This window comes from Aspergillus pseudodeflectus, assembly GCF_044049435.1.
Source record: "Aspergillus pseudodeflectus strain CBS 756.74 chromosome Unknown BJX68scaffold_18, whole genome shotgun sequence".
Taxonomy (NCBI): domain Eukaryota; kingdom Fungi; phylum Ascomycota; class Eurotiomycetes; order Eurotiales; family Aspergillaceae; genus Aspergillus; species Aspergillus pseudodeflectus.
The window spans coordinates 42,722-61,714 of record NW_027263794.1 but is presented as its reverse complement, the minus strand read 5'-3'; the positions used below and the strand labels follow the sequence as shown (position 1 = coordinate 61,714).

Here is an 18,993-nt window from a genome sequence, read left to right as displayed (position 1 = left end):
AAGCTGAAAGACGCTGAACACATTATGACCTCATCATTGCGGCTCCTGTAGCAGAACCATTTATGGAGTAGTCCCTTACATTCTCTATCTACGGCCCTTGAAGGTTCTTTAAACCATAAACCGGTATACTCGCTAGTTATGCAGAGGGAAGTAACTCAGCAGATGTCTAAAGGCGTTGATAGACTGCCTGCCTGCATGATACCTGCCAAGCCTCATCTCGGTCTCCAAGTTGTGGCTAACAGGGGTGGTGTGGCTAGGCTTGGATATTTACTCCGTGCTGTGTTTCCCCACCTGCCCCGGACCTGCCATTGATCTCGATTTGCTGATTCGACTTCTAAGCCTTGAAGTCATCCGGCTCCAAAATGTTTTTTCATTGCTTCTCAACGTTTCCCCCTTGTACAGAACCAGAAGCGCTCGGTCCTTGCGCTATTTTCACCGAGTCGCAACGGATTTTGCTCAGAACGACGCAAGAGGAAACTTGGTCACAAGGATACTGCCTGGTATTGTCGGTAACCCAGGAGAATCCCATGTGTTGATCGACCCAGAAGTTGGCGTTGCCCTCCGTGCTGCCAGTCCCCTCACATCGACTTCTGCTCAACTTACCTTCTTCCATGATTTCCAACATTTCGGTTTTGGTAACTGTAAAGTATGCGAGGTTCGGGGCCGGCTGGTTCTAACTAGTCTGCTTCCAATGCTAGGAGCTTCGAGCTATCCTCCCCTTTATAATCCCGAGTCAACTTGCTGGCCCAACAGAGTCAGAGACAAGCCCTGCAACTTGGTTCTTGAGCGGGAAAATGCATGAGATAGTATTGTATGGAACTGATATGGTGCAGTCGAATCCACCAGTCCTTCTAGCCTTGTAGTTGCTGAACACTCGACCGCTACAGGAAAGCACCTGGGACCTGTCTGACCTGTTGAAGGACATGTAATCTCGGGCCTCGGTTTTTAGCGAATAAAGCTTGGTGTTCCTGGGCTGATGAGATTTTGAGAAAGGCATAGCCGTTTGGACCTAGTTGGTGGCGCGTGATCAGGCCTGGATTGGTGCAATGCGGCGCCGAGCGCTCGAGTCATAGATGGTCAAAACTTGCTCGACTTCTCGTGGATTGCGGAATCCCATCTCAAGGTCACAAACTCCATCGCCTATACCATGAGAGCCTGGTCGCGCATACAATTGTCGTTAAGCAACAAGGCCGTTCCACCTGTTGCGACCGAAGCCACGCGAACAAATCAAGCCCTCTCCCTTCGCGACGGTCGCATTCTCGGATTCGCCGAGTATGGCGCTCCTACTGGGTTCCCCGTGCTCTACTTTCATGGCTTCCCTTCATCGCGTCTTGAAGGAAGTGGAGTGGAGGGCAACGCGCGACGGCAGGGCCTTCGCATCATCTCCCTGGATCGACCGGGGTACGGTCTATCAACGTTTAGACCAAATCAGCGGATCACAGATTGGCCCGGGGATGTGAAATCACTCGCTGATCATCTACGACTTCCTCGTTTCGCAGTATTAGGAGGATCGGGTGGTTCGCCGTATGCACTCGCCTGTGCGCATGCGCTCCCACACGACAGACTATCCGCAGTTGGAATTCTCGCAGGCGCAGCGCCGTGGGATGCCGGGCTCCAGCACGTGTCAACCTCCCGAAGGCTCCTGTCATGGGCTGCGACATCGTCACCGACTGCTCTGGGAAGCGTGTTTAACGGCATAATCGGTGTCTCTCGATGGGCCGCAAACACCTCACCCGTCACACGCTGGATAGACAATTGGCTTGAGAAACAGGAAAGCCCAGAGAACAGTGATTTATCGACCAAGCAGCGACGCGAACAGGTCCTAGCAATGGCGTTTGAAGCTTTTGCACAGGGATCCGCGGCAACTGTGCAGGAGGCGTCTCTGCTCTCGCACGACTGGGGATATCGGTTAGAGGATGTGAGCTACGATAAGATCCAGATCTGGCACGGTGAAAAGGATGCGAATGTGCCCATTGAGATGATTCGCAATATGGCTGAGCGGCTTCCCCATGCAGACCTGCGTGTGTATGAGGGCGAGACGCACTATACCTTGAGTCGACACATTGATGAGATCTTCGCCGAGTTGGTCCCGGAATCTTTGATACAGCGACACATGAGAGAAAACCGATGATGGCCAATTACCTTCGGCTCTCCACTCCCGTTCGATACCTCACTCCCATGTACTACACTACTAGGTAGTTGGTCGCACCTGCCGAGTTGGCGGGCGGCCGAGTGCTCCTTCCTGATTGAGAACATCCGTTCGAGTACGAGTAATCAAACTGTCATTTCTCCTCTCCTCTCACAATCTCCTCCATACACAGCTCTTCAACGTTCCCTCCAGAAATAGCCAGGACCAACCCTTTTCCATCGAACCTCTAGGTACAGTCGGTACCTAGAAACGCTCAAAGCCTATCAATCAAAAAGCTGATGGCGTCTGGGACGTTGACGGTATAGGTAAAGTGCGCAGCAGTGATGATCAAGCTACCGGTGCAGACCAGGTCGCCGAGGGCGCAGTAGATCTTAGTCTTATTAGTCGGGAAGTTGGGAATGCGTCCATTGTCCTGCGCGTTCCTGGTGTCGCCGAAGAGCACGACGCCCTTGATTTGGTTCTGAATGTTGCTGGGCAGCTGCGAGATCGAGGCGTGCATGACTGCGGTTCCTTGGCTGTTATTGCGTCAGTAAGATTTCCATACGGATAGGGTAGGAGGGAGGCTCACCTGTATCCTCCCGCCACGATCTGGGTGTTGGGGCACTTGGACGCGGCGAGTTCGAAGAGCTCGACGGCTTCGTTGATGGCGGCCTGGCTGGTTCCTTGAGGGAGGAAGTTGGAGGCGAGGTCTGCGCGGTAGGCGGGGGCAACGCCCTGGCAGGCGACGCGGCCGGGTCTTCTGAGCTTCAGGCCATCGCAGACGCCGGGGCCGGTTGAGATGCCCTATAAGCTTGAAATTAGCGATGGGTCTGCGGCAAGAGCGGGATGGACGTACGAGATATCCGGGCTCAGTCGAGGCACGGGCGAAGATAAAGGTGATGTCCTTGCAAGAGCCGCTGCGCAGTTCGTTCTCGCCGATGGCACCGACTAGAGGGATTAGCTGTGGTTATTCCGCCAGGCAAGCGTTGACTTACTCTGGCGCTCCTCGATGTTGACGGGGCTGGCCGCTGCGAGGGCAGCGAGGAAGGTGACTGCGAACTGGAACTTCATTTTGAGGCACGATTGGAGGATTGAAGAGGCTGTTTGGACTGCTTTGGCTTGCTGCTGTGGGATGAAGACTGAGGACCATGGACTATCAACGTCCCTTTATACTTCATCCCCAGACTCATCTTGATCCAATTCCTCGTGTGCAGCCAAAACATGAGACGAAGTCGGCAGTTGAATCTCCTTGGCGAATGCATCTTCAGACTGATACCCTAAGCGAAGACCCTCGGTATCCCGCCTGAACCCTCAAAAACCTGCAGAACCACCGCCATCCCAAGAGTGACGAAAAGCCAGAAATCGGAGCCACAGGTCTGGGCGCTGCACTGTGGCTTCGACCAATGCAGCATCCTCGGCCTTGGCCTGGGGTACAACGCCCATTCCCCTCCACCTGTGGGGGGAAAAGAGTAGCATTCATCTCGCCTGCAAGACTTGGCGAGTGCCCTTTCATTTATTTATGCGTGCAATTCCGACCGAGGATGCTCGAAACTGCCGTCTTAGCAGTGGATGAAGGGTTTCAGAGTGCGGGGGAGGCGTACACGATGCAGGCACCCCGCGTTTGCAAGTGCCGTGCAGATTCGGATTGCGGCAGTTTCGCAAATTTAGATCGCTTTTCTGGATGGCATCGGATGCCCAACAATGAGTTTACCAAAAGCCGGAGCCCTACTCCGTCCTACTTGGGTAATCCTCGGTGGACCGCATCCTGTTCTCGACACCGCATGATCAGCCGCAGATCGTGGTTCGTTGATCTTTGCCCGGTTGATGCACTTGACTTGCAAATGCGACATTGACATTAGAGGAGAATCTGCGATCGGTCGACGTCGATGCAACTTAAAACTAATGGACCTTACTGTTGCTGGAATCAAACAAACGGGCGGTGCATTTGTCCGCTGATTCTATCCAAGCCTGCACAGTAATTTGACAACCCCGCTTTGGAGATCGCTGGGCATGTAGTTGGAGTACCTTGTCGGCATTTTCCGAATCATCCAAGCGCAAGGCTCGACGAGCCTTTGTGGGGTGGAGAGCTAACAAGGACATTGAACAGAAACAGCGGAGAGACGAGATTATCCCAGCATCTCTGACGAAGTCCACCGAGAGTCAAGATAGAGCATCGGAGAAAAAAAGATATGCATGGAAGAAATCCTGTCGCCGAGAGCCAGCGACTCGGAGGACGACAACTTGGAACAGCCGGGGAGCCACCGAAATTGCAACTCGATCAGGATTCGCCCTATAGCTTCTTCAAACCGAGCCTTTTGAGCTAGACTCAAGCGACGCTCGACTACTCATAACTCCGTCGAAAAATTATTGACAATTACTTAACAAAGCGGCGGAAATTAGATAAAAAACGCTGCTACCTAAAACTGCTCACTACCGTGGATGCCAGGCCCTAACCAAATCTCTGGCATAAAAACATCGACTCCTCCAAGTTCGATCCACGAACCCAAACTTTGCGAGTCAGTAGTCGAAGTCGATTGATTCGCCGACCTGAACACGATGCCCAAAGTCAAACTCTCCTGAACCACCGCTGCAAGTGGGGGGAATTGGAGTCCAGATAAACTTTGCGTGGCGGCTGGACTCGGAGACAATTCCCCCGATCAGGATCTGGTGGAGAATGAGGGATGTCTCGGATCGTGCGTGAGATCGAGGTGGAACTGGGAGCTTGGAAATTGGAAGACTCTGGAGGAGAAAAGAGGTTGGTGTGGACGAGGTTACATGCATGATGATTCCTGTGCTGGAGGGTCCATTGTGCGGATGCGTAATTGGGAATGCTTGTATATCGAAGTGCTTCGCGATTGGATTCATTTTCAAGAGCTTGGAATAGAGACATGCTGAAAAAGGGGTAAGGGATCGGAGGCTTGATGAGAGCACCTCGTATAGCCGAATGCGGCGTCGAGCCATTCAGTAAGGACGCTTGGAGGAATTCAAGCAAAGGGATCGGAGTCATATCTGAGTCGTTGGCTTCTATTGCCTATTTAACTTCTTCCCGGTCTGAACAGAACTGAAAATAGTGGTCACAAGAAGTGTGGATTAGGTGGGCATGGAGCCTATATTAATAAGTCTAAGTATGTACATAGTCGGCACCAAATACACTGCATCGCAGCGATTACAAGTAAACATAGCAGAACGGCCCGGCAGTGGTATCGAGCAGCTCGCGAAGAGTCAGATCCTCAGCAAGGACATCAAAGTACTGCACATCGTCCAGAGTAGCATTAGGGCTAGGTCCCAACCCAGGAAGGACAGTCGGCCCAGCAACGACAAAAGTCCGCTCAGCCGGGTCGAGGTTTTGCCAGGTCCAAAAGACACGGTCAATAGCCGCGTGGTGCAGGTAGAAGACGGGGTCACCGGGCGAAGCAAAGAAGTCGCCGGCGGGGTCACCGCTGATGGTGTAGTGGCCGCCGCTGTGCACGCCGAGGTAGCCGTTGGGGAAGTCGCCCTGGAAGCGGTCCTGGAAGGAGGAGATGTCGCGGTAGTTCTTGATCAGGTCAACGACGTGTTCAGTGGTTGTCCATTTCGCGGCTTCGACGTTGATGTCGCGGCGCAGGCAGCGCGGGTTGTAGTTCAGGCCGGTGCCGTTCTGGGCTTCGACGCCGGGGACTTGGAGGGTGACGAAGAGGGGGCCGAGGTTGACTTCGAAGCTGGAGAGAGTGTTAGTGTGATCTTGAATGAGACGAGTTGGACCAAGATATGACGCACTCGGTGAAGGGGCCGGAAGTGACACAGCCACCGCCGTTTCCGGGGGGCAGGAAGAGACCAGGGGCCACTTCGGCCGCCGGGTGAGGAATGTACGAGCCGTCGCCACCCATGCTGTACTCGGAGCCGTCGAAGATGGGCGAGTTGAGCGGGTCGTCGGCGTACTTGGTCCAGCCCCAGTAGGGCTGGTATCCCTTGTAGCCGCACTCGTTGCGGAGGGCCTGCTCGTAGGCCCAGGTGAAGTATCGGTGCCACGTCAAAAAGTTACCCTGTTATTGTTGTCAGCATCTCGCGCGCGTTGTACGCAGTGGAACGTGGGGGCGGACCGTGGTGTGGATGTACATGGTCTGGTTGATGTGGACCGCGACAAAGTCGTCGAAGCGAGTGCGCGCCCCGGGGGCAAAGGTCGGGTCGATCTTGGAGGGCTTCTTGGTGAGACATCTCACGGCATCAGTGTACTCCTTGCGTTCGCGCTTGGTGAGGGTGCCCCTAGGCCAATTAGCATCGCCAATTGCGATTGCGACAGAATTGGGCGACGTACCACTCGCGACGAATAGCCGCGTTGAGAGGGGTGCATTTGCTGTCAGTGTACCGGGGCTTGGTAAACTGGTACAGCACCTGGTTCACCAGGGCCTTGCCTGCGAGGACATCCCACTCGTCAATGTCAAAGGTCGCCGTAGCCTGGGGAATGGCAGCAAGGGCTGCCACAAGGGCAGTGAGTGAGAAACGCATGATGGACGCCTCTGCAAGGGATGACAAGAAGAAGAACAAAGAGAAAGAGAATCCAAGAGAGTTGCCGAGGGTGAGGACAAAAAGCAAGGATCGTCACGCCGGGCAGGGGTGTTTTTATACCAGCTCGCTGCTCTCCAGTCAGGAGTGGTAGATTATGAGAACTCTCTGCGAGCCACGAGGGCCCGTTGAACTATCCATCAAGCCATACTCGCAGTGGACGAACTAGTGGCCAGCTCCAATGTAGTTATCGTCTTAACCTTTGCCATGCGCTCCCATGGCGCAGACATGCAGGCGAGACAGCAAATGAGCGCTGTCCTTCTGCGCCTTGCATGCCATCTTGGCGGGGATGACTCCGATAGTGCCAGGAACGGCGTGCCACTTGACTCGTGGAGGTCTTGATCAATTTCCGCAGACCGCAGCGGCGCAGTCAGGATGCATATTGTCGCATTCGCTTAGGGCACCGGAAGGGCCAGATGCCGGCCTACAGAGTATGTACATGGTACAGATGTCGGAATGTGGAGGTTGCTGGGGGGTCGCACTCGCACAAAGTACGCGAGCAGGATCTCAATGCCCCGCTAACAATCTCCTCTGCGGGCTAGACTCTCGTATACTTGACCGGACAACGGAGCTCACCCTCGAGTAAAGCTAGCCCGGTGGAGTGCAGTCAGCGCTGGCAGTATCCGCGATGAACGGGGGACTGGCTCTTTCAAGACTTACATAGGCTTTGCTGTGAGGCTTGAGCGCCCAGGAGCCATTTTTCCACATTTTCCACGGTGGAATTGACTTTTGGTCGCTGCCAATCGGGGAAATTGCAGTGGGCGACGTTACTCCGGGAGGCGGAGGGGACAAGAGGCTAAGCGATTAGGGGCCGGAGGAGCGAGCCGCGATTGACAGGGTTCGATATGGACTTAGTCTCTGATCGTATTGCCTCTGGCCCCAACAGGGATGCGCATCCTGGAGCCTGGTCCGTCTCCTTAGCCTGCGCGGAATCCCACGGAAGCGCTGGACGAGAGATGAATCCGTTAATAATAGCAATTAATGAGCTGGGCATCCAGCGGTGAAGAAGTCTGCAATTTGATTCTTCAGGACCCTGGCCTGAATAGTGTGTCCCCTTTTTCTCCCTCTGCAGTGGGCTTCCAACTCTTTCCTCTGTCAAGATCCACGTAAGCATTGCGGACAAGGCAGCGAAGCAACCATGAAAGAGAAAGAAGGGATTCGATCGACGATCTCTGCGCGACGCTGAATCCGCCCCCACGCAGCCGACGCTCAGAGGCAGAGATCGTGCCTTGTGGAGTCGGCGGGAAACAAGGTTTGCCCGGCGCGGTTTTTGGCCCCAGCAAATGTTTCACTCTGAGTGCCGTTAGCGGAAGGAACCCCGACCCCCAGCGAGACACGGGACGAGATTGCACTATTGGCACTCGGATGCGTGGGCTCGTCGACAAGATTGACAAGAGACAACACGGAAAGTCAGAGTGACAATCAAGGCTTGCGTGCTGCTCGTCCTCGCACGGCCACGCCGGAGTATCGCCGGATCAGCAGCAGATCCAGAATCGACGAGATGCTGTCCACAGTCCCCCTTCCCGAGATCCTGCTGCTCAGATCTGCACATCATTCGCTCTGTCGGGGCCTGTATCACTTCAGGCTCCTCAGTTCCATTGTTGGTTCCGGTCGAGACTGGGCATCAACTCTGCATATATCTACAGAGTTCCAGAAATCCAGAAAGCTAAAAGATGACAATTTTGAGCGCTTGGCATGACCAGGATGTCTCCCGGCTGTATGCAACCCCCTGGTCCTCTAATTCAGCCGATTTTTGTCCGTGGCTTTATTGGCAGGACAGTAATATCGCCTGGAAGGGGCAGCTCGGCCGAAGGGCTCGACGTGCCTTTCATTTCCTCCAGCGAAACGGCGCAGCAATGTCGGGGTGCCCGTTCCTCTCTGGGAATTCTGGCATCTCACACCATTCCCGGGGGTTTCTCTTGAGTCGGACTGGTAGAATTCGAGCCAGGCCTTGGCTGGTTATCGCAAACTCAAATCATGGATGCAGAATCCCCCATTCTCGAAGCGTCCAGGATGCCATGTGGAAAATCCTTCATGCGCTCGTCAGACAGTAGACTGGTAGGCCCATCGCCACGAGTTGGCTGGCTGGCTCCAGGTCCAGGGTTAAACTTTTTCTCAGTCTGAACTTTTGTCCGTTCGAGCCTAGTCGCACGTCCAGTGGTGGCTTTACTATTCTTTGTGAAACTCTGCTCCAGTCACCCCGAACGGCGGTTCCTGCTCGATCCTCTGGGCCTCTGGTCGATAGTCCCAATCATGAACCCTGGTCCCGTATAAAGAAGGATCCTCTCGACATCTGGATATACCCCCCTCTTGGCCCTCTGTACCCGTTCATCCTCGCTGTCTGCTCTCAACACCCATGCGGCGGCGATGGCTAACTACCTAATCCCACGGCAGCTGCCTGAAGCAGACAGTGCAGACATTGATTACTCGTCAAATGCTCCCAAGATCCTCGCCATCACGGGGACCCTGACCGGGCTCTCGTGCCTGTTGGTGGTGCTGCGATGCTACGTGCGGATCTTTGTTCTGCGCCGCTTCTACATTGAAGATTACATCATGGTCTTTTGCGGGGTGAGTGCACTTGCTATTGATGAATTCGCTATCGTCCACCCCCATGCTCATATTCTGGTCGACTAGATATGTTGTCTGGGAGTACAGGCGTGTTTCGTCGGCGAAAGCCACGTTGGCATGGGCCTGTGGTCGGCGGCAATCGAGGCAAAGAACTACGGGGGCAAACTATCTCAGTGGATCTGGTGGCATTCGTTGATTGTCGTGCTGGGCATCAGTCTGGTCAAGATCTCCCTCGGTTTCTTCCTCTTGCGATTTACAGCCCAGAAAAAGTGGCTCAAGTGGTTTATCATCGGTTCAATCAGTAGGTTCCTAGTATACACTCATGCCCGCGACTCCCTTGCTAACATTGCAGTTTTCCTAACTCTGTTCACCATCGCTTCCCTGGGGACGCTGATCTTTCAATGTCTCCCTGTCCGTGCCGCATGGGATTTCCAACTGAGATTCGAAAAAGGGACCAAATGTTTCTCCGTCGAGACCTACCTCAGCATCGGTAGATTTAATGCTTGTATGTAAAATCACTCTAACCGACTGGGGTTTGCTGACAGCAGACAGCCATCAACATCATCACGGATTTTCTCTACGCGACGCTGCCGGTCTTTATGTTCTACAACGTCCAGGTCAACCGCCGGACCAAGGCTTCGCTGATGGGTATCTTGGGCTTGGGCTACTTGTAAGCTTTCTGCTATACTGTTTGGCATCGCAACTAATCATCCAGTGCCTGCGGTGCGGCAATTGTCAAGGCAGTCCTACAGGGTCGCGTCTTTGGACAGACTGAGCTGTACCGGTACGTTTGCAGACCCAACTGATTCAATACCAGCGATCATCTCGACTGACCAGGAACGCGAATTAGTGAAAACACCTACCACATCTGGAACTAGTACGCCGCTCCCCTGTGCCTTCGATCATTTATCACGTCTAACCCTTGATCTCCAGCGTCGAACTCGCCGTCGGAGTAATCGCCGCCTGCTTCCCCACGATCAAGCCCCTGGTCAAGAGCATAATCGGCAGCACACGCAGCCTAACCAGCTACGGCCGCACACGCAAACGCACCAACGAAGCCTACTACGGTCCCAACAGCCACGCACTCAGCGCAATGGCCCGCAGCCGCCACGACAACGAGGAGGATAAATACCGAGTGCAGATCCACGCGAACCACCCGAGCCTGTCCGGCTCGGATGGCGGGAGCGAGGAGAATCTGGCGAGAGATCATCATCGGAAGAGTCCGATTACGATGAATACAAGGATCATGCAGACGACCGAGGTCATTGTTCATAGTGAGGATAGTGGCGATATTGGGTCCGCGACGATCGGTCCAAGGAGGACGGTTGAGGATCGGATATAGGATGGGGTTTCTTTTGTTGGGTTCTTTTGTGACGAGTGGGATTCTCTGGGAAAAGGTATAGATTAATGCGTCAGAGTAATAGACCATTTTATTTTGAACTTCTGGCAGTCTCCTCACCTTGATGGATTTCCTCTACGCCACGCTGCCAGCTGCGCGGCACATGCGGACCGGCGGCCGCATACCAGTCCGCATGTCCCAGTCTCGATTCATCGCATGGCCCCAAATCAGCTTTCATGCATACATCCCCCTGAGTCCGGTCGCCTTGGTAGTCTTGGCTTGGGACCTGACGAATTCCCCGGTACTTTCTTCTTCGGCCAGGCGGACTTTTGTGATTCTTCACGCGCTTACTCGGTATATTAAGCGCCTCATTGTATTCGCCCCCTCAAGCACCCGAGCGCCCGAACAATACTCGGATGAACCGGGTGAATCGTTTCGCTACATGGTGGGACGACCTGAAGTATCTACTCATGTCAGCTGAAATTGGACTTGCACCTACCTTGAGCTGAAAGCACACACCAGTCCCGACTGCATGTCATGGTGCCCTTTTGGCGCACTAACCGTAACAACTCATTAGCGAGGCTCGGAGAACCAAGGTCATTTCATGCAAGTAATGTCACCGGCCGTGCGACGTTGTTGAGTGCTCAACAGGAACTGCCTGGAACCAGGAACCAGAGGCTTCCTAAACTATGGACAAAGATTCTGATCCTGGTTCACTCCACGAAAATGATGAAACTGGGCGGGCCTGGTAGTCTGGTGTTTTCAACAATTGGGCTTACTCATATTCAATTGGCGATGAGAAACGAGGCCGTTGTCTCAGAATATTCAACATGGTTGCCTCGACGACGATCATTAAGCAATCCGGAGCGAGCGCAATGACAAATCCAGCTCGAGTCAAGTGTCACAGAGTGAAACCATTTCAGCCATTGTTCCAGGTGACTGGATCGCCAAAGATAATCGCGATTGCGAATGTAAGGCTTGTTGGTGAAAGCAGGGGTTTATATATTGTGACATGCGGTGGCCGACCAGCCACGACTGGTTGGAAATTCTCCGACCTATAAATATTTCGGTGTAACCTCGATTATTTCGTGCCTATCGGTGCTCGTCCCTGCGCTGGAAGCTTGCTCTTCTGTATCCCATCGAGTAATTCTTCCTCGAGTCGTGGTCTGGTGAGACGGTGCGCCCGTTGCCGGTGCGGCTCGACTCGAGATGCCGATCGAGATGGCACCAGCACTTACTTTGGTCGTCATGGCTCGTTGCTTGAAGCTTCATTTTGCTTGAGTGTGAATGCCTCGAGTGTGAAGCCTCGGCTCGGCATTGGTCTTTGATTGTGAAACGCCAGTGAGCAACCGCGTTGTGGGACTCGTTCTTGGCCTCATTTCACGCAGCAAAGCACGAAACTGCTGACCTGCCTCTGAAATGCGGCTCCTCTGAGCTCATGAATACACGCAGATGACCATAGAACCTGGCATCCAGGCCAAGATCCTTCTCTTCCCTGCGCTTCTTGCAGCTTCTCTGCCATGGCAGCCACCACCGATTTGTCCGAGAGCGCGGAAAGCGGGCGGCAAAGGCTCCTTCGCCCAGCTTGTGGATGCATGATTGTGAATGCCCAAAACAGACAATGGGATTATCCGACTGCTGCTCTGCACTCCGGGCCCAGTCCGCTGGTAAGTCTGGGCCAGCCGCCGTAAGCTGACCCGACCACCACAATGGGCAGAGAACGGATCAGCAGCTGAATCCTTTGATTCCCTGTTTGAAGTGCGATGCGCTGGCTCGACCGAGCGAACGTGCATAGGCTACTGGAATGGAATGGCTTCGATACCCCGCACCTTGGACGCTTCCTCGCCTTCTCTCGCATCAACTCGTTGAACTGTTGGTGGTCGCAAACATCTGAAACCTGTTGAACAGATTCCTTCAGTAACCCAGCTTACGAGGTATATTTAGCTTCTTGGGATTCCGGTTTGCCCTCGTCACCCAGGCTGGCCCAGCTGGACAACTGCTGGCCGCTGCGAACGAGGGGCGTGCCGGGTGGAGCTGACGCGAGTGTCTGCAGCCAGATGCACGCCAGGCAGGAAACGGCAACGCACTGCTCTCACTGCAACCGCTCGCTCATGCGACTAGCTGCCGTTGCATACAGCTATTCCCTGATGCGATTCAGCGGTGTCCTTGCTGGCTTGTCCGTGTATCAGGCCACAGCCTCGGATGACCGCACTCGATCGCGGATTGTGCACTCGACCGCCCATACCCAGGAGCTACCCCAGGAAGAATAGACATGGTCGCCACCGCTGAGTGCCATGTTCGCCTCTTGAGCCACCCACGGCGTCCACTAGCTCTGCCCTAGCCACGTCAGAGGGCCACCATGGACTAGTGCATCCCGTTGCATTGGGAGAGCATACCCGGCTCAATACCCAGGGTAGAATGAGGCGGACCGAACGAGGGTGCACCCCCCTCCCTCTCCAATCCAAAAGACAGCAAGGGTCGGCTACTCTGCCCCTTGCTCACCCCAGGAGCACATGCGAGGGACGTGAGCAGTTGGCGCTCATCGAGATAGGCTGTCCTTGCGACGTTGTGCGCCGTGTGTTCCGTGGATCCTGCAGCGAAGTTCTGCGACATGGATTCCCCTCTGGGGGCCAGTGACTCTTGTGCAATCGATCAGCGAGTTCGCTGGTCGATCTCGAGGATATCCATGCAGCCCACCTCGCTGAATTCCAAGGTGGACCGGCCGGAGATAGAACCCGCCTATGGGACTGGAAGCGGTTCGCAAAGAACAGTTCCAGGGACGGCTCTGCCTGCTGAGAAACTCTCTCGGCGCGCGGTTTTCTGCCAATAATCACTGGTGTGATCCTGGTAGATCCGGGCTGACGTCTGACTGGGCTGCACGCCGGCCGTCATTTGGGACTTGCAGGATCAGCCAACATGCGGACTGGTACGCGGCCGCCAGCCCGCATGTGGTCCGCAGCCAAGGTGGATTAAATAGCAGCTCGTTCCAGGTCAATGTGGCCATGTCTGTAGCTTCTGGTCAGTCTTGTTTACAGCCGTGCGGTGCGAATGGTGCCAGAGAGTGAGCCCTTGCGTGTATACCAGTCATGATTGGAATGTCGGGTGATCAAAAGGGTGCAACCCCAGCCTACAACAGCAGCATTGACCACTTTCGCGACGACGAATACCCCAGCCTGAGAGACGTGGTCTACCTCGACCATGCCGGGTCCACGGTGTATGCTCGGTCCATGATCCAGGCGTACGCCGCCGACCTACAGACCAACCTGTATGGCAACCCACACTCGGACAATACCCCGTCTCGCATATCCGGTGGCCGGGTCGACGCCATCCGCCTGCAGCTTCTGCGCTTCTTCGGCGCCGACCCAAATGACTTTGATCTCATCTTCACAGCAAACGCAACCGCCTCCATCAAGCTGGTGGGCGAGTGCATGTCGCATTATGCACCTTCGCCTATGACGTCGTCCAGCAAGCGACGTGGGTTCCACTATGTATACCACCAAGACTCCCACACAAGCCTAGTTGGGCTTCGACAGATCGCCAACGGGGGTAGCGTGTGTCTGGGCGATGCCGCCGTGAAGAGCTGGATCCAAAAAGGCAGCCAACCAAAGATGGCCACTCTCTTTGCCTATCCGGGCCAGAGCAACATGACGGGTCGACGTACCCCTCGATCATGGTATGTTCGCCTTCAAAAACCGGTCGACTGCCCGTGCTGACATGTCAGGCCTGCTCAGATCCGCAGAAACCACAAAGACACGTTTGTCTTGTGGGACGCCGCTGCCATCGCCTCGACCTCACCCTTGAATCTCTCGGATGCCGATTCCGCCCCCGATTTTACTGCCCTCTCGCTGTACAAAATATTTGGATACCCTGATGTTGGATGCTTGATCGTCCGAAAGGCTGCTGCTGATGCTCTTCGACAGCGACGATACTTTGGTGGCGGAACTGTGGATATGGTCATCAACTCGCCCTCAGTCCGACAAGAGGCGTGGCACGCCCTCAAGACAGGCTCGCTGCACGACTTTCTCGAAGACGGCACCCTGAACTTTCACTCCATCGCCGCGATCCCTCACGCCATCGACACACATGACCGCCTCTTCCGTAGCATGAGCGACGTTTCCGCTCACTGCGCCTTTTTGGTTGGGCAGCTCTATAGACAGTTAGTATCCCTCCGACACTCAAATAATGCCCCTCTTTGCCGCATCTATACTGGCTCCGAACATCATGGTTTTGGAGATGCATCTCTCCAGGGACCGACAATTGCCCTGTCCGTCCTAGACCCCTCAGGCAACATCCACGGATACGCAAATGTCGAACGCGCAGCGGATCAGGAGCGGATATACCTCCGGAGCGGCAGTGTGTGTAACCCCGGAGGCATGGCGTACCTCGGTTGGGTGCGCATGGAAGACATGAAGGCGGCCTGGAATGCTGGACATCGATGTTCAGATCCGATCCAGGAGGTGTACGGACAGACAACGGGCATCGTGCGGGTGAGCCTGGGGGCGATGAGCACCAAAGCGGATATTGATAGGTTTGTTGACTGGCTGAGCCGAACATACATCGATCGGGATATCATGTCTTCGCCAGAAAAGCCGCACGGATCTGAGTGCTCACATGGCTCTGAATGCTCGCTGGAGTCATCGAAACACAAAGAAACTGTTCGTCAAACGGGCCGAACACGAGGAACAGTGAAGAGAATTGTTGACCACATCCGTCGGATATTCTGTCAAAGTGCGAGATAGACTGTGCTTGGCGCTATATATAAGATTGACCCAATTAAGGATCGTAATGAGAAGTTCTCAAGAGTCAGAATGAGGGGTGCGGGCGTTGGTATATGTACCTGAGTCCCTCACCCTCCGCTAGCATGCGCAATCCTTCAGCTTCATCCCCCACCACGTCACATAATCGCGCAATCCCTGCACTCATGTCGTAAGCAAGATACGAACGATGCAATAGGCCGGGTGACTCGCTAACAGGTCTACGTCGAGCGAAGGCGTTTTCGTGGCGGCTTGTGGTGCGGTCGTTGCTGCTGCCTGCAGTCAGGAAGACGGGACGCTGAGGGCGGATTATATCAGCTTCACGAAAGGGCTAGTAAGTCTCAAACTAACTAGCGAGCTCACTAGCTGCTTATCATTGCGCTAGATCGAGCCGTTTTTGTACTCTAATGCAGCCTTGACATGTCAGAAGGAGCAAATTACCCTCGTTATTGGATATGCGAGGCTCAGCCCTCCGGAGGTCTTGAGGTACTGCACTGCCCCATACCTATGCCACGGAGCCAATATAACAGTCAAAGTAGTCAGTACGCGCGCTGCCAAGGTGCCTAGACGTCTGTACGGAGTAATTTGTTGTGTGATGCGGAGTGATATCTGGCGCTTAATGGGCGGTTCGGTTGCTAGCGTCGCATATAACTGATTCCTCCCCACTCTATTGACGGTGTGGGAATAGTGCATTGCGGAACTTAGGGCAAGAGTGCACAAGCAGTAGTAAGGTTTATGGCACTACTGTTGATGATACTGATTCTCCCGTCGTAGCTGCAAAGTACGCGCGAGTTATGCATCCGCATGTGTCTGGGTGCTCCCAACACCACCACCACTACTACGTTGGTCGTCATTGGCGCTACTAGTCCTCGGCGACAGCTGCGTAAATCAAGGGATACCGTCGCTATCTCTTTTTGGGTGACATTTATGGGAAGAGAATATTCCAGAAATTGTGCAGTTGGACCATAGTCGGCAGTCTCAGTGTCCTACAACTATAATGCTCGTCATACCCTAGGCACTGTAGATTCTGAAGGAGAGCCAGAGATATCATATGCGACTGAACTGCTTCCGTCGTGATAGTCATGACATGAAGAAGATCGTTGTTAACGAGAGGTTGCGAGCTAGAGGAGAGGTTTCTATGAAAATCGTCAAGCGCCCTTCGCTCCTTCCCTAATAGTACACGCGGCGCAGTCCGAAGAAGCAGTCATCACCAAGTTTCCCACTCCCCAGAGACTCCCAGGTCATTTATCATGGCCGCGTCTATCGCCCAGAATATGTCTTTTCCGAGACAGCGCATAGGAAGTTTTGGAGGCTGTGTGACCTCAAGTGGCTGAAAAGATGTGCGGCTGCTGCTACGTCCTGAAAATGACCTTATAGGGAGTATCGAATCAAGATATCTTGGCTCCACAGTTGAGATGTTCAACTCTAACAATCATAGTTCAATCCTTTAAAGCCGAATGATCGGGTCTGCCAGTGCTAAACTGCATTGTATTGCGCGTCGATGGATCCATCCAAGGCAGGACATAATCCCCATACGTCGTCTCCACATATTCAAAGCCAGCTTTCTGCAGAACCCTAATAGACGCCTCGTTCTCCGTGTCGCAATAGGCCCTGAGTACGTTGAACTTCGGCCTCTCGCGCCAGAACAACTCAGTAAACGCCTTTAACGCCTCGGTTGCAAATCCCAAGCCCCACGTTGCGCGATGGAAGATGAAGCCGACCTCTGGTTCGGGATCAGATCGCCAGGTGCCGACCCAACCGAGAAGCTGGCCATAGGCGAGTATATCGCTACTTCCCTCGACCGAGGCTTTCCGGCGGCGCCATTCTTCGATAGTCCCCGGGTCCAGTTCTGAGCGGAGGAAGACACCGTAGTTTTCCCCATGCGGGTTGGCGTCAGGGAGGAGAGAGGACATCCATTCTGTTGCTGCTTCGAGGGTCGAGCATGGACCGTGCGAGCTCCAGCGTGTGGTGATGGGATCAGACCAGATGGCAAAGTAGCCCGGGGCGTGTTCTTCACTTAGCCGGACTAGCTGGAGTCGTGAGGTCTGCATTGATTCGGATGGTTTGGTCTGAATTATATTAGAGACGATTGTTGAAAGAGGTTTGATTTCCAAGACCCTGATGGTAAATATCGTCTGGCCTTTGGTGTGGATGAAACAGTGTGTGACTCAGTGAGGGGTTGCTTATGTTTGATACTAGTCCACTTTTGCTCCCCGATCCCGGTATCAACATTGGTTCATGATTGTTAGGATAATTCATGCAGTCGATCTTTAGATGGAAAGCAGCATATAGCTGGCCAGGTCAATGATTGAGAAATTCTCCACGTGTAGAACTTTGCAGAAATACCCCACTTCATCAATATCTTAGTTCTTGAACCCGTCAAATGAAACGCAAGCTTCCGGAATTCAGGCGCTAGAACTGATATGCATCGCGGCGATCCATTTGGGCACGGAAAGTGTCCGGTCCTGCAAACTGGCCCTGATACACTGGGTATTTAGCCTGATTGCTTTACCCCACAAAATCCAGTGATTCCAAAGGATCCGAAAGCTTGCTCTCTGGGGTTGGGGCTTAATCTCTTCTGCAACACTACCGTGTCTCGACATGTATAGCTTCCGCTCACCCGACACCACCGTCGTTTGAAGGACATCATGCTCGCGGCTAAAGTCGAATTCACGGGGATTCTTCAGAGGGACGACGGATAATATAGTAGCATCCTGTTCGGAGACATGGAAGCTGTCAAGGCCTCGATTACGATTCGGAAGTATAAAGCAGTGATCCTCCCCGATGCTTAAAATACCAGACAAGCCCAACTCACAAGATCCTCCATACCTACTTTGACAGTCGGTTCCAAAATGCATCTCAAGACTCTATCCCTCCTCCTCCTCGGCCAAGCCCTAGCCACCCCGCTCGAGACTCGCCAGAGCTGCCCTCAAATCCACGTCTTTGGCGCCCGCGAGACCACCGCTTCGCCTGGCTACGGCTCGTCCAGCACCGTGGTTAATGCGGTCCTCAACGCCTATCCCGGCTCCAGTTCCGAGGCCATAAACTACCCCGCATGCGGAGGTCAGGCCTCGTGCGGTGGCGCCAGCTACTCGGCTTCGGTGTCTGCTGGAATCGACGCTGTCGCCTCGGCCGTGAATTCGTTCAATTCGCGGTGCCCGGCTACCAAGATTGTGCTCGTTGGGTACTCGCAGGTAGGTCGCTCAGACTGCTATTGTTATTGACTCCAGCAATAACGCGGTCTACACCATAGGGCGGCGAGATTATCGATGCAGCGCTTTGCGGCGGCGGAGTTCCCAACCAGGGAATCACCAACACGGCCGTCCGCCTGTCCTCGTCGGCAGTGAACATGGTCAAAGCAGCCATATTCATGGGCGAGCCGCTGTTCCGGGCTGGATTGCCATACAGCGTTGGCACCTGTTCCGCCGGTGGGGTACGTACTTCTTCCTCAAGTTGATTGCAAATTCTAATATACACAACTCGCAGTTTGATGCTCGTCCGGCTGGCTTTAGCTGCCCCTCTGCAAGCAAGATCCAGTCGTACTGTGACGGACCTGATCCGTACTGCTGCAATGGAAACAATGCAGCGACGCACAATGGGTATGGGGCTGTGTATGGACAGGCGGCGTTGCAGTTTATTCGGGGCAAGTTGGCGTAGTGGCC

The 18,993-nt window shown here is 54.2% G+C and overlaps 7 protein-coding genes across 7 annotated transcripts; 4 read left to right on the top strand and 3 right to left on the bottom strand.

The window, feature by feature from the left end:
- Window positions 1-1,060: 1,060 nt before the first annotated feature.
- BJX68DRAFT_236005 (alpha/beta fold hydrolase) lies at window positions 1,061-2,298 on the top strand. The gene has a single exon (XM_071039947.1). It carries the CDS (start codon window positions 1,148-1,150, stop codon window positions 2,129-2,131), a length of 984 nt encoding a protein of 327 aa, XP_070899667.1. The 5' UTR covers window positions 1,061-1,147; the 3' UTR covers window positions 2,132-2,298.
- BJX68DRAFT_69549 (cutinase family protein) lies at window positions 2,267-3,365 on the bottom strand. Its single transcript, XM_071049621.1, has 4 exons — window positions 3,124-3,365; window positions 2,985-3,076; window positions 2,718-2,932; window positions 2,267-2,664 (listed from the first exon to the last, which is right to left on the bottom strand). The coding sequence occupies exons 1-4, from the start codon at window positions 3,197-3,199 to the stop codon at window positions 2,403-2,405; spliced, it is 645 nt and encodes a 214-aa protein (XP_070899666.1). The 5' UTR covers window positions 3,200-3,365; the 3' UTR covers window positions 2,267-2,402.
- A 1,836-nt stretch (window positions 3,366-5,201) lies between these two features.
- On the bottom strand, window positions 5,202-7,314 carry BJX68DRAFT_236003 (tyrosinase family protein). Its single transcript, XM_071039946.1, has 4 exons — window positions 6,423-7,314; window positions 6,208-6,370; window positions 5,885-6,150; window positions 5,202-5,826 (listed from the first exon to the last, which is right to left on the bottom strand). The coding sequence occupies exons 1-4, from the start codon at window positions 6,611-6,613 to the stop codon at window positions 5,295-5,297; spliced, it is 1,152 nt and encodes a 383-aa protein (XP_070899665.1). The 5' UTR covers window positions 6,614-7,314; the 3' UTR covers window positions 5,202-5,294.
- A 1,567-nt stretch (window positions 7,315-8,881) lies between these two features.
- Window positions 8,882-10,693, top strand: BJX68DRAFT_69434 (uncharacterized protein). Its single transcript, XM_071049619.1, has 7 exons — window positions 8,882-9,238; window positions 9,305-9,539; window positions 9,591-9,743; window positions 9,791-9,908; window positions 9,954-10,022; window positions 10,089-10,115; window positions 10,172-10,693. The coding sequence occupies exons 1-7, from the start codon at window positions 9,038-9,040 to the stop codon at window positions 10,578-10,580; spliced, it is 1,212 nt and encodes a 403-aa protein (XP_070899664.1). The 5' UTR covers window positions 8,882-9,037; the 3' UTR covers window positions 10,581-10,693.
- A 2,843-nt stretch (window positions 10,694-13,536) lies between these two features.
- BJX68DRAFT_69466 (pyridoxal phosphate-dependent transferase) lies at window positions 13,537-15,535 on the top strand. Its single transcript, XM_071049620.1, has 2 exons — window positions 13,537-14,250; window positions 14,299-15,535. Exons 1-2 carry the CDS (start codon window positions 13,664-13,666, stop codon window positions 15,314-15,316), a joined length of 1,605 nt encoding a protein of 534 aa, XP_070899663.1. The 5' UTR covers window positions 13,537-13,663; the 3' UTR covers window positions 15,317-15,535.
- Window positions 15,536-16,368: 833 nt separating this feature from the next.
- Window positions 16,369-17,644, bottom strand: BJX68DRAFT_235993 (GNAT family N-acetyltransferase). Its single transcript, XM_071039945.1, has one exon. The coding sequence runs from the start codon at window positions 17,380-17,382 to the stop codon at window positions 16,771-16,773; it is 612 nt and encodes a 203-aa protein (XP_070899662.1). The 5' UTR covers window positions 17,383-17,644; the 3' UTR covers window positions 16,369-16,770.
- A 539-nt stretch (window positions 17,645-18,183) lies between these two features.
- Window positions 18,184-18,988, top strand: BJX68DRAFT_254831 (putative acetyl xylan esterase (Axe1); the record flags this gene model as incomplete). Its single annotated transcript, XM_071042940.1, has 3 exons — window positions 18,184-18,525; window positions 18,585-18,764; window positions 18,818-18,988. 3 exons carry the CDS (start codon window positions 18,184-18,186, stop codon window positions 18,986-18,988), a joined length of 693 nt encoding a protein of 230 aa, XP_070899661.1.
- Window positions 18,989-18,993: the final 5 nt, after the last annotated feature.

Coding starts and splice junctions, on each gene's coding strand:
- BJX68DRAFT_235993 (XM_071039945.1), bottom strand. CDS start 17,382: ATGCAGACCTCACGACTCCAGCTAGTCCGGCTAAGTGAAGAACACGCC.
- BJX68DRAFT_69434 (XM_071049619.1), top strand. CDS start 9,038: ATGGCTAACTACCTAATCCCACGGCAGCTGCCTGAAGCAGACAGTGCA. Junction 9,540..9,590: donor GTTTATCATCGGTTCAATCA/GTAGGTTCCTAG, acceptor CTAACATTGCAG/TTTTCCTAACTCTGTTCACC. Junction 10,023..10,088: donor GGACAGACTGAGCTGTACCG/GTACGTTTGCAG, acceptor AACGCGAATTAG/TGAAAACACCTACCACATCT.
- BJX68DRAFT_236003 (XM_071039946.1), bottom strand. CDS start 6,613: ATGCGTTTCTCACTCACTGCCCTTGTGGCAGCCCTTGCTGCCATTCCC. Junction 6,151..6,207: donor CCATGTACATCCACACCACG/GTCCGCCCCCAC, acceptor CAACAATAACAG/GGTAACTTTTTGACGTGGCA. Junction 5,827..5,884: donor ACTTCCGGCCCCTTCACCGA/GTGCGTCATATC, acceptor CACTCTCTCCAG/CTTCGAAGTCAACCTCGGCC.
- BJX68DRAFT_69549 (XM_071049621.1), bottom strand. CDS start 3,199: ATGAAGTTCCAGTTCGCAGTCACCTTCCTCGCTGCCCTCGCAGCGGCC. Junction 2,933..2,984: donor CGACTGAGCCCGGATATCTC/GTACGTCCATCC, acceptor TCAAGCTTATAG/GGCATCTCAACCGGCCCCGG. Junction 2,665..2,717: donor ATCGTGGCGGGAGGATACAG/GTGAGCCTCCCT, acceptor ACGCAATAACAG/CCAAGGAACCGCAGTCATGC.
- BJX68DRAFT_236005 (XM_071039947.1), top strand. CDS start 1,148: ATGAGAGCCTGGTCGCGCATACAATTGTCGTTAAGCAACAAGGCCGTT.
- BJX68DRAFT_69466 (XM_071049620.1), top strand. CDS start 13,664: ATGATTGGAATGTCGGGTGATCAAAAGGGTGCAACCCCAGCCTACAAC. Junction 14,251..14,298: donor CGACGTACCCCTCGATCATG/GTATGTTCGCCT, acceptor CTGACATGTCAG/GCCTGCTCAGATCCGCAGAA.